The sequence below is a fragment of the Petromyzon marinus genome, chromosome 19, assembly GCF_048934315.1.
Source record: "Petromyzon marinus isolate PM22_M1 ecotype Great Lakes invasive population chromosome 19, UKy_Petmar_22M1.pri1.0, whole genome shotgun sequence".
NCBI lineage: Eukaryota > Metazoa > Chordata > Hyperoartia > Petromyzontiformes > Petromyzontidae > Petromyzon > Petromyzon marinus.
In genome coordinates this window covers 1865496-1878042 of record NC_133685.1, presented here as the reverse complement: position 1 = coordinate 1878042, position 12547 = coordinate 1865496, and the positions used below count along the sequence as shown (strand labels likewise).

General features: G+C 48.7%; 1 protein-coding gene across 1 annotated transcript in view; it reads left to right on the top strand.

Annotated features, from left to right (window-relative positions):
- LOC142925112 (uncharacterized) overlaps nucleotides 1-12547 on the top strand; it is a 57957-nt gene that overhangs the window by 39 nt on the left and 45371 nt on the right. The window contains exons 2-5 of the mRNA XM_076067980.1: nucleotides 702-920; nucleotides 1808-1974; nucleotides 2872-3118; nucleotides 4437-4490. Coding sequence (XP_075924095.1) covers nucleotides 702-920; nucleotides 1808-1974; nucleotides 2872-3118; nucleotides 4437-4490 — 687 coding nt within the window. The remainder of the gene's footprint in view (nucleotides 1-701; nucleotides 921-1807; nucleotides 1975-2871; nucleotides 3119-4436; nucleotides 4491-12547) is intronic.

Here is a 12547-nt window from a genome sequence, read left to right as displayed (position 1 = left end):
GCATCGCATTTCGCTGATAGTTACAAACTGCAGCATCAGGCAGTTGCCAGAATTGTGAAAATGTCCTCCAGTGTTGGGCCCTAAATAGGTGGTGTGATGTCATCAGTGTGTGCCCACAAGGGAGCAAGCAGTGGCAGGAAGTGATACCTAGGGATCAATGTATTTGAAGATGTAGAATAAATGATCACAATCACTTACGTGAGTTCCATTAATATGACTTTATATAAATTTACATGGTGAAACAGTTTATTCATAGCTAATTAGTTATCCTAGAGGGTTATGTTAGATTATTATAGATTATCTTAGACATGTCAATATACACATACATATTTTCATGGTGATTAGTGTTAGTTATTCAGTTGAACTTTTTTTACACATGTTTACTCAGAAAAACTATAACTTTTAATGTAATGTTTAATATTTTAATGATTTTTCAAAATAATCGACAAGGGACTGAATTTGAAGCAGTAATAGCATAGAGGGGTTGTCATGGAAGTGACGTCACATCACATTTTGGGATTAATCCAAAACAAACATTCTGGATCATCTGATGTTTTGTGTCTAGGCCCAATTTCTATATTTTCAAATTAATCTGAAATTCAGGGACTCTATCTTTCTCACTGATGACTGTGGGTGCTCCCAAGCCTGACAAATTCATCTGGATGTAGGTACTCAAGCTAACACCTTTTTTTTCTGGACAGGCTGTGCGATTGGAGAGTTCAGCTGCGGAGGAGGCCAGTGCATCCCATCTCTCTACCGCTGTGACGGAGACGCGGATTGCCCAGACGGCTCGGACGAGGGCCGCTGCACCGATTGTCCACCCGACTCCTTCCAGTGCGGCAACGGGGCCTGCACCTCCCCCTCGTTCGTGTGTGATGGAGCTGATGACTGTGGAGACTACAGCGACGAGCAGAACTGCAGTGAGTTGTCAACATCTGCCTCTATACATTGTTACAAACATGCATGTCATCGATTTAACACATAGTAGACTTTCACCATCAATATTGTGATTAATAAAATTGTCACGTGAACAAATGTGCCAATTTATAACTGCTTCAGGACACTGCTTTATTGTAGGGCATGCACAACATTTAACAATTAGGCATCGCATTTCGCTGATAGTTACAAACTGCAGCATCAGGCAGTTGCCAGAATTGTGAAAATGTCCTCCAGTGTTGGGCCCTAAATAGGTGGTGTGATGTCATCAGTGTGTGCCCACAAGGGAGCAAGCAGTGGCAGGAAGTGATACCTAGAGGTCAATGTATTTGAAGATATTATAGAATAAATGATCACAATCACTTACGTGAGTTCCAATAATATGACTTCATATATATTTACATGGTGAAACAGTTTATTCATGGATAATTAGTTATACTAGAGGGTTATGTTAGATTATTATAGATTATCTTAGACATGTTAATATACAGATATATATATTTACATGGTGATGAGTGTTAGTTATTCAGTTGAACTTTTTTTGCACAAGTTTACTCAGAAAAGCTATAACTTTGAATGCAATGTTTAATATTTTAATGATTTTTCAAAAGAAACGACAAGGGACTGAATTTGAAGCAGTAATAGCGTAGAGGGGATGTCATGGAAGTGACGTCACATCACATTTTGGGATTAATCCAAAACAAACATTCTGGATCATCTGATGTTTTGTGTCTTGGCCCAATTTCTATATTTTCAAATAATTCTGAAATTCAGCGACTCTATCTTTCTGAATTTTGACTGTAGGTGCTGCCAAATAGGACAGAAATTCATCTGTATGTTGGTTACTTTAGCTACCACTTTTTCTGGACAGGCTGTGCGATTGGGGAGTTCAGCTGCGGAGGAGGCCAGTGCATCCCATCTCTCTACCGCTGTGACGGAGACGCGGATTGCCCAGACGGCTCGGACGAGGGCCCCTGCACCGATTGTCCACCCGACTCCTTCCAGTGCGGCAACGGGACCTGCACCTCCCCCTCGTTCGTGTGTGATGGAGCTGACGACTGTGGAGACTACAGCGACGAGCAGAACTGCAGTGAGTTGTCAACATCTGCCTCTATACGTTGTTACAAACATGCACGTCATCAATTTAACACATAGTAGACTTTCACCATCAATATTGTGATTAATAAAATTGTCACGTGAGCAAATGTGCCAATTTATTACTGCTTCAGAACACTGCTGTATTGTAGGGCATGCACAACATTTTATAATTAGGCATCGCATTTCGCTGATAGTTACAAACTGCAGCATCAGGCAGTTGCCAGAATTGTGAAAATGTTCTCCAGTGTTGGGCCCTAAATAGGTGGTGTGATGTCATCAGTGTGTGCCCACAAGGGAGTTAGCAGTGGCAGGAAGTGATACCTAGAGGTCAATGTATTTGAAGATATTATAGAATAAATGATCACAGTCACTTACGTGAGTTCCATTAATATGACTTTATATAAATTTACATGGTGAAACAGTTTATTCATAGCTAATTAGAGGGTTATATTAGATTATTATAGATTATCTTAGACATGTCAATATACACATATATTTACATGGTGATGAGTGTTAGTTATTCAGTTGAACTTTTTTTTACACATGTTTACTCAGAAAAACTATAACTTTTAATGCAATGTTTAATATTTTAATGATTTTTCAAAAGAAACGATAAGGGACTGAATTTGAAGCAGTAATAGCGTAGAGGGGATGTCATTGAAGTGACGTCACATCACATTTTGGGATTAATCCAAAACAAACATTCTGGATCATCTGATGTTTTATGTCAAGGCCCAATTTCTATATTTTCAAATTAATCTGAAATTCAGGGACTCTATCTTCCTCACTTATGACTGTGGGTGCTACCAAGCCTGACAGAAATTCATCTGGATGTAGGTACTCAAGCTAACACCTTTTTTTTTCCGGACAGGCTGTGCGATTGGAGAGTTCAGCTGCGGAGGAGGCCAGTGCATCCCATCTCTCTACCGCTGTGACGGAGACGCGGATTGCCCAGACGGCTCGGATGAGGCCCGCTGCTGTCCAGCCGACTCCTTCCAGTGTGACAACGGGGCGTGTGCTCCACTGTCAGCTGTCTGCAATGGGTCTAACGACTGTGGAGACAACAGTGATGAGGAGTTTTGCAGTGAGTTTCCACGTTACCCCTGCGTGCAGTAAAATGGGAAATTCGTATTCATGGTGGAAGTTAGCGTCGCGTGGTCGTGGGGGATGGCGGTGGCTTGGAGAAGCCTTCATCCAGCAGTGGATTGATCATGACTGATGATGATGATGAATCTGTGCCAAGGAGGTGGCTATGCACGTGGCCTGTAATCCTGCACTGTGGAGGCAGTGAGGCTGGGTGAAACTCCCTTCCCGCGAGCCTCGAGCAGCCAGACGGCAGTACAGCAAAAATGTGGATTAGACCCATTCCGTATATATGGGATACAGTGTTTCTATTCTAGATTTAAAGCTTTCGTGACTGCTAGGATCCATACTCTTTGGTTCTATTGGGTAAAGTCACGTAGGTGAAAATAAAATAACAAAAAATCACGACGTTTCGGCCACAACACAAGCGGCCTTCATCAGGTGAAGGGACGAGACTGTCTGGAGGACAGCGCTGGAGTGGAAGAAGCCACGCTTAGATCACGACCTTTAAGCTGTGTGAGAAGAAAAAGACCACGCGCCTTGACAAAGGAATTAGCATATAATTTAGCATTGAAATGGCTCATTGAAATAGCTAAGTTAAAGTATACACATCCGCAGAGGTACCCCTTGACAAAGCGCTGTCCTCCAGACAGTCTCGTCCCTTCACCTGATGAAGGCCGCTTGTGTTGTGGCCGAAACGTCGTGATTTTTTGTTATTTTATTTTCACCTACGTGACTTTACCCAATAGAACCAAAGAGTACAGTGTTTCTCCCCCGCACGTGTCGGCTTTCTCCAGGGGTTCTCCGATTTCCTCCCACATGTAAACATTCGTCATTGGCCGATAACGCGTTTAACATAGAGAGGACTGCAGAGCTTGGGCAATTGTTGGTGCTGGATCATCCCACGGTTGCCTTCCCGCTTGTCTATCATTCCTCGGCGCCTCTGAGTCATTCTGAACCCAACGACCTGAGTTCAATTCTCAACCATGGGTACCGTCAGTGGCGAGCGATATCGGAACCGGTGCGCGACCACCGCGCGCCCTTCACCAACCTGCAATGACCAGCGTGGCAGAGTATGGGGGAGGCATTCATCCAGCAGTGGATGGACAAATGCCTGTGACAGCACGCCCGCGACATGCCTCGGCGTGCAGGAATTGCGCTAACACCGTACTCGCCATTATTCAACGGACAAGGCTGAGAAGACGTTGTCCTCCAATTCTAGGCTGCGTCGCCTCATCCCGTTTTTTCAAAGTTCTCTCCGTTGTTTCCGCGTGCGCGTCTTGCTTCCAACTCTAAACAACGTGCTTTGTTTTTTACAGCTACGCAGATGACAACTCGTCCCCCGACGCGAACATCAGGCCCCAGCACTGCGGGTACCACAGTCGCAACCACTGTCACCTCCATTACAGTGTCGAACATAACACAACCCAGCAACAATGACACAGAGTCTGTGCCAAAAGCAACTCCAGTTTCTGACACCAGTGCTACACTGGCAAAGCCTAACGTCGGTGTCACGGAGATTGTGCCAATACCAACTCCAGTTTCTAACACTACCACGGCTACTATTGCTACTGCTGTAATGCCTAATGTCGATGCCACACCAGTTGTGCCAATACCAACTCCTGGTTCTAACACCGGAGCTACATCGGCAAAGCCTAACGTCGGTGTCACAGAGACTGTGCCAATACCAACTCCCGTTTCTATCACCGGTGCTACATCGGCAAAGCCTAACATCGGTGTCACAGAGACTGTGCCAATACCAACTCCCGTTTCTAACACCGGTGTTACATCGGCAAAGCCTAACGTCGGTGTCACAGAGACAGTGCCAATACCATCTCCCGTTTCTAACACCGGTGCTACATCAGCAAAGCCTTACGTCAGTGTCACAGTGACTGTGCCAATACCAACTCCCGTTTCTAACACCAGAGCTACATCGGCAAAGCCTAACATCGGTGTCACAGTGACTGTGCCAATACCAACTCCCGTTTATAACACCGGTGCTACATCGGCCAAGACTAACGTCGGTGTCACAGAGACTGTGCCAATACCAACTCGTGGTTCTAACACCGATGCTACATCGGCAAAGCCTAATGTCGGTGTCACAGAGACTGTGCCAAAACCAACTCCCGGTTCTAACATCGGTGCTACATCAGCAAAGCCTAACTTCAGTGTCACAGAGACTGTGCCAACACCAACTCCTGGTTCTAACACCGGTGCTACATCAGCAAAGCCTAACGTCAGTGTCACAGAGACTGTGCCAATACCAACTCCTGGTTCTAACACCGGAGCTACATCGGCAAAGCCGAACGTCGGTGTCACAGAGACTGTGCCAATACCAACTCCCGTTTCTATCACCGGTGCTACATCGGCAAAGCCTAACGTCGGTGTCACAGAGACTGTGCCAATACCAACTCCCGTTTCTAACACCAGTGCTACATCGGCAAAGCCTAACATAGGTGTCACAGAGACTGTGCCAATACCAACTCCCGTTTCTAACACCGGTGCTACATCGGCAAAGCCTAACGTCGGTGTCACAGAGACTGTGCCAATACCAACTCCCGTTTCTAACACCGGTGTTACATCGGCAAAGCCTAACGTCGGTGTCACAGAGACTGTGCCAATACCATCTCCCGTTTCTAACACCGGTGCGACGTCGGCAAAGCCTAACGTCGGTGTCACAGAGACTGTGCCAACACCGACTTCTGGTTCTAACACCGGTGCTACATCGGCAAAGCCTAACGTCGGTGTCACAGAGACTGTGCCAATACCAACTCGTGGTTCTAACACCGATGCTACATCGGCAAAGCCTAACGTCGGTGTCACAGAGACTGTGCCAAAACCAACTCCCGGTTCTAACATCGGTGCTACATCAGCAAAGCCTAAATTCACTGTTACAGAGACTGTGCCAACACCAACTCCTGGTTCTGACACCGGGGCTACATCGGCAAAGCCTAACGTCGGTGTCACAGAGACTGTGCCAATACCAACTCCCGGTTCTAACATCGGTGCTACATCAGCAAAGCCTAACTTCGGTGTCACAGAGACTGTGCCAACACCAACTCCTGGTTCTAACACCGGTGCTACATCAGCAAAGCCTAACGTCAGTGTCACAGAGACTGTGCCAATACCAACTCCTGGTTCTAACACCGGAGCTACATCGGCAAAGCCGAACGTAGGTGTCACAGAGACTGTGCCAATACCAACTCCCGTTTCTATCACCGGTGCTACATCGGCAAAGCCTAACGTCGGTGTCACAGAGACTGTGCCAATACCAACTCCCATTTCTAACACCAGTGCTACATCGGGAAAGCCTAACGTAGGTGTCACAGAGACTGTGCCAATACCAACTCCCGTTTCTAACACCGGTGCTACATCAGCAAAGCCCAACATCGGTGTCACAGAGACTGTGCCAATACCAACTCCCGTTTCTAACACCGGGGCTACATCGGCAAAGCCTAACGTCGGTGTCACAGAGACTGTGCCAATACCAACTCCTGGTTCTAACACCGGAGCTACATCGCCAAAGCCTAACGTCGGTGTCACAGAGACTGTGCCAATACCAACTCCCGTTTCTAACACCAGTGCTACATCGGCAAAGCCTAACGTCGGTGTCACAGAGACTGTGCCAATACCAACTCCTGGTTCGCACACCAGTGCTACATCGGCAAAGCCTAACGTCGGTGTCACAGAGACTGTGCCAATACCAACTCCTGGTTCTAACACCGGTGCTACATCGGCAAAGCCGAACGTCGGTGTCACAGAGACTGTGCCAATACCAACTCCCATTTCTATCACCGGTGCTACATCGGCAAAGCCTAACGTCGGTGTCACAGAGACTGTGCCAATACCAACTCCCATTTCTAACACCAGTGCTACATCGGCAAAGCCTAACGTAGGTGTCACAGAGACTGTGCCAATACCAACTCCCGTTTCTAACACCGGTGCTACATCAGCAAAGCCTAACATCGGTGTCACAGAGACTGTGCCAATACCAACTCCCGTTTCTAACACCGGGGCTACATCGGCAAAGCCTAACGTCGGTGTCACAGAGACTGTGCCAATACCAACTCCTGGTTCTAACACCGGAGCTACATCGGCAAAGCCTAACGTCGTTGTCACAGAGACTGTGCCAATACCAACTCCCGTTTCTAACACCAGTGCTACATCGGCAAAGCCTAATGTCGGTGTCACAGTGACTGTGCCAATACCAACTCCTGGTTCTAACACCGGTGCTACATCGGCAAAGCCTAACGTTGGTGTCACAGAGACTGTGCCAAAACCAACTCCTGCTTCTAACACCGGTGTTACATCGACAAAGCCTAACGTCAGTGTCACAGAGACTGTGCCAATACCAAATCCTGTTTCTAACACCGGTGCTACATTGGCAAAGCCTAACGTCAGTGTCACAGAGACTGTGCCAATACCATCTCCCGGTTCTTACACCGGAGCTACATCGGCAAACCCTAACATCGGTGTCACAGTGACTGTGCCAATACCAACTCCTGTTTCTAACACCGGTGTTACATCGGCAAAGCCTAACGTCGTTGTCACAGAGACTGTGCCAATACCAACTCCTGGTTCTAACACCGGAGCTACATCGGCAAAGCCTAACGTCGGTGTCACAGAGACTGTCCCAATACCAACTCCCGTTTCTAACACCAGTGCTACATCGGCAAAGCCTAACGTCGGTGTCACAGAGACTGTGCCAATACCAACTCCTGGTTCGCACACCAGTGCTACATCGGCAAAGCCTAACGTCGGTGTCACAGAGACTGTGCCAATACCAACTCCTGGTTCTAACACCGGTGCTACATCGGCAAAGCCGAACGTCGGTGTCACAGAGACTGTGCCAATACCAACTCCCGTTTCTATCACCGGTGCTACATCGGCAAAGCCTAACGTCGGTGTCACAGAGACTGTGCCAATACCAACTCCCATTTCTAACACCAGTGCTACATCGGCAAAGCCTAACGTAGGTGTCACAGAGACTGTGCCAATACCAACTCCCGTTTCTATCACCGGTGCTACATCGGCAAAGCCTAACGTCGGTGTCACAGAGACTGTGCCAATACCAACTCCCATTTCTAACACCAGTGCTACATCGGGAAAGCCTAACGTAGGTGTCACAGAGACTGTGCCAATACCAACTCCCGTTTCTAACACCGGTGCTACATCAGCAAAGCCCAACATCGGTGTCACAGAGACTGTGCCAATACCAACTCCCGTTTCTAACACCGGGGCTACATCGGCAAAGCCTAACGTCGGTGTCACAGAGACTGTGCCAATACCAACTCCTGGTTCTAACACCGGAGCTACATCGGCAAAGCCTAACGTCGGTGTCACAGAGACTGTGCCAATACCAACTCCCGTTTCTAACACCAGTGCTACATCGGCAAAGCCTAACGTCGGTGTCACAGAGACTGTGCCAATACCAACTCCTGGTTCGCACACCAGTGCTACATCGGCAAAGCCTAACGTCGGTGTCACAGAGACTGTGCCAATACCAACTCCTGGTTCTAACACCGGTGCTACATCGGCAAAGCCGAACGTCGGTGTCACAGAGACTGTGCCAATACCAACTCCCATTTCTATCACCGGTGCTACATCGGCAAAGCCTAACGTCGGTGTCACAGAGACTGTGCCAATACCAACTCCCATTTCTAACACCAGTGCTACATCGGCAAAGCCTAACGTAGGTGTCACAGAGACTGTGCCAATACCAACTCCCGTTTCTAACACCGGTGCTACATCAGCAAAGCCTAACATCGGTGTCACAGAGACTGTGCCAATACCAACTCCCGTTTCTAACACCGGGGCTACATCGGCAAAGCCTAACGTCGGTGTCACAGAGACTGTGCCAATACCAACTCCTGGTTCTAACACCGGAGCTACATCGGCAAAGCCTAACGTCGTTGTCACAGAGACTGTGCCAATACCAACTCCCGTTTCTAACACCAGTGCTACATCGGCAAAGCCTAATGTCGGTGTCACAGTGACTGTGCCAATACCAACTCCTGGTTCTAACACCGGTGCTACATCGGCAAAGCCTAACGTTGGTGTCACAGAGACTGTGCCAAAACCAACTCCCGGTTTTAACACCGGTGCGACGTCGGCAAAGCCTAACTTCGGTGTCACAGAGACTGTGCTAAAACCAACTCCCGGTTCTAACACCAGTGCGACGTCGGCAAAGCCTAACGTTGGTGTCACAGAGACTGTGCCAATACCAACTCCTGCTTCTAACACCGGTGTTACATCGACAAAGCCTAACGTCAGTGTCACAGAGACTGTGCCAATACCAAATCCTGTTTCTAACACCGGTGCTACATTGGCAAAGCCTAACGTCAGTGTCACAGAGACTGTGCCAATACCATCTCCCGGTTCTTACACCGGAGCTACATCGGCAAACCCTAACATCGGTGTCACAGTGACTGTGCCAATACCAACTCCTGTTTCTAACACCGGTGTTACATCGGCAAAGCCTAACGTCGTTGTCACAGAGACTGTGCCAATACCAACTCCTGGTTCTAACACCGGAGCTACATCGGCAAAGCCTAACGTCGGTGTCACAGAGACTGTCCCAATACCAACTCCCGTTTCTAACACCAGTGCTACATCGGCAAAGCCTAACGTCGGTGTCACAGAGACTGTGCCAATACCAACTCCTGGTTCGCACACCAGTGCTACATCGGCAAAGCCTAACGTCGGTGTCACAGAGACTGTGCCAATACCAACTCCTGGTTCTAACACCGGTGCTACATCGGCAAAGCCGAACGTCGGTGTCACAGAGACTGTGCCAATACCAACTCCCGTTTCTATCACCGGTGCTACATCGGCAAAGCCTAACGTCGGTGTCACAGAGACTGTGCCAATACCAACTCCCATTTCTAACACCAGTGCTACATCGGCAAAGCCTAACGTAGGTGTCACAGAGACTGTGCCAATACCAACTCCTGTTTCTAACACCGGTGCTACATCAGCAAAGCCTAACATCGGTGTCACAGAGACTGTGCCAATACCAACTCCCGTTTCTAACACCGGGGCTACATCGGCAAAGCCTAACGTCGGTGTCACAGAGACTGTGCCAATACCAACTCCTGGTTCTAACACCGGAGCTACATCGGCAAAGCCTAACGTCGGTGTCACAGAGACTGTGCCAATACCAACTCCCGTTTCTAACACCAGTGCTACATCGACAAAGCCTAATGTCGGTGTCACAGTGACTGTGCCAATACCAACTCCTGGTTCTGACACCGGTGCTACATCGGCAAAGCCTAACGTTGGTGTCACAGAGACTGTGCCAAAACCAACTCCCGGTTTTAACACCAGTGCGACGTCGGCAAAGCCTAACATCGGTGTCACAGAGACTGTGCTAAACCCAACTCCCGGTTCTAACACCGGTGCGACGTCGGCAAAGCCTAACGTTGGTGTCACAGAGACTGTGCCAATACCAACTCCTGCTTCTAACACCGGTGTTACATCGACAAAGCCTAACGTCAGTGTCACAGAGACTGTGCCAATACCAAATCCTGTTTCTAACACCGGTGCTACATTGGCAAAGCCTAACGTCAGTGTCACAGAGACTGTGCCAATACCATCTCCCGGTTCTTACACTGGAGCTACATCGGCAAACCCTAACATCGGTGTCACAGTGACTGTGCCAATACCAACTCCTGTTTCTAACACCGGTGTTACATCGGCAAAGCCTAACGTCGTTGTCACAGAGACTGTGCCAATACCAACTCCTGGTTCTAACACCAGTGCTACATCGGCAAAGCCTAACGTCGGTGTCACAGTGACTGTGCCAATTCCAACTCCCGTTTCTAACACTGGTGCGACGTCGGCAAAGCCTAACGTCAGTGTCACAGAGACTGTGCCAACACCAACTCCTGGTTCTAACACCAGAGCTACATCGGCAAAGCATAACGTCGGTGTCACAGTGACTGTGCCAATACCAACTCCTGGTTCTAACACCGGAGCTACTTCGGCAAAGCCTAACGTCGGTGTCACAGTGACTGTGCCAACACCAGCTCCCGTTTCTACCACCGGTGCTACGTCGGCAAAGCCGAACGTTGGTGTCACAGAGACTGTGCCAATACCAACTCCTGGTTCTAACACCGGAGCTACATCGGCAAAGCCTAACGTTGGTGTCACAGAGACTGTGCCAATACCATCTCCTGGTTCTAACACCAGTGCTACATCGGCAAAGCCTAACGTTGGTGTCACAGAGACTGTGCCAATACCAACTCCTGGTTCTAACACCGGTGCTACTTCGGCAAAGCCTAACGTTGGTGTCACAGAGACTCTGCCAATACCAACTCCTGGTTCTAACACCGGTGCTACATCAGCAAAGCCTAACGTCGGTGTCACAGAGACTGTGCCAACACCAACTCCTGTTTCTAACACCGGTGTTACATCGGCAAAGCCTAACGTTGGTGTCACAGAGACTGTGCCAATACCAACTCCCGTTTCTAACACCGGTTTTACATCAGCAAAGCCTAACGTCGTTGTCACAGAGACTGTGCCAATACCAACTCCTGGTTCTAACACCGGTGTTACATCGGCAAAGCCTAACGTCGGTGTCACAGAGACTGTGCAAATACCAACTCCCGTTTCTAACACCAGTGCTACATCGGCAAAGCCTAACGTTGGTGTCACAGAGACTGTGCCAAAACCAACTCCTGGTTCTAACACCGGTGCGACGTCGGCAAAGCCTAACGTCGGTGTCACAGAGACTCTGCCAATACCAACTCCTGCTTCTAACACCGGTGTTACATCGGCAAAGCCTAACGTCAGTGTCACAGAGACTGTGCCAATACCAACTCCTGTTTCTAACACCGGTGCTACATCGGCAACGCCTAACGTCGGTGTCACAGAGACTGTGCCAGTACCAACTCCTGCTTCTAACACCGGTGTTACATCGGCAAAGCCTAACGTCAGTGTCACAGAGACTCTGCCAATACCAAATCCTGTTTCTAACACCGGTGCTACATTGGCAAAGCCTAACGTCAGTGTCACAGAGACTGTGCCAATACCATCTCCCGGTTCTTACACCGGAGCTACATCGGCAAACCCTAACATCGGTGTCACAGTGACTGTGCCAATACCAACTCCCGTTTCTAACACCGGCGCTACATCGGCAAAGCCTAACGTCGGTGTCACAGAGACTGTGCCAACACCAACTCCTGTTTCTAACACCGGTGTTACATCAGCAAAGCCTAACTTTGGTGTCACAGAGACTGTGCCAATACCAACTCCCGTTTCTAACACCGGTGTTACATCGGCAAAGCCTAACGTCGTTGTCACAGAGACTGTGCCAATACCAACTCCTGGTTCTAACACCAGTGCTACATCGGCAAAGCCTAACGTCGGTGTCACAGTGACTGTGCCAATTCCAACTCCCGTTTCTAACACCGGTGCGACGTCGGCAAAG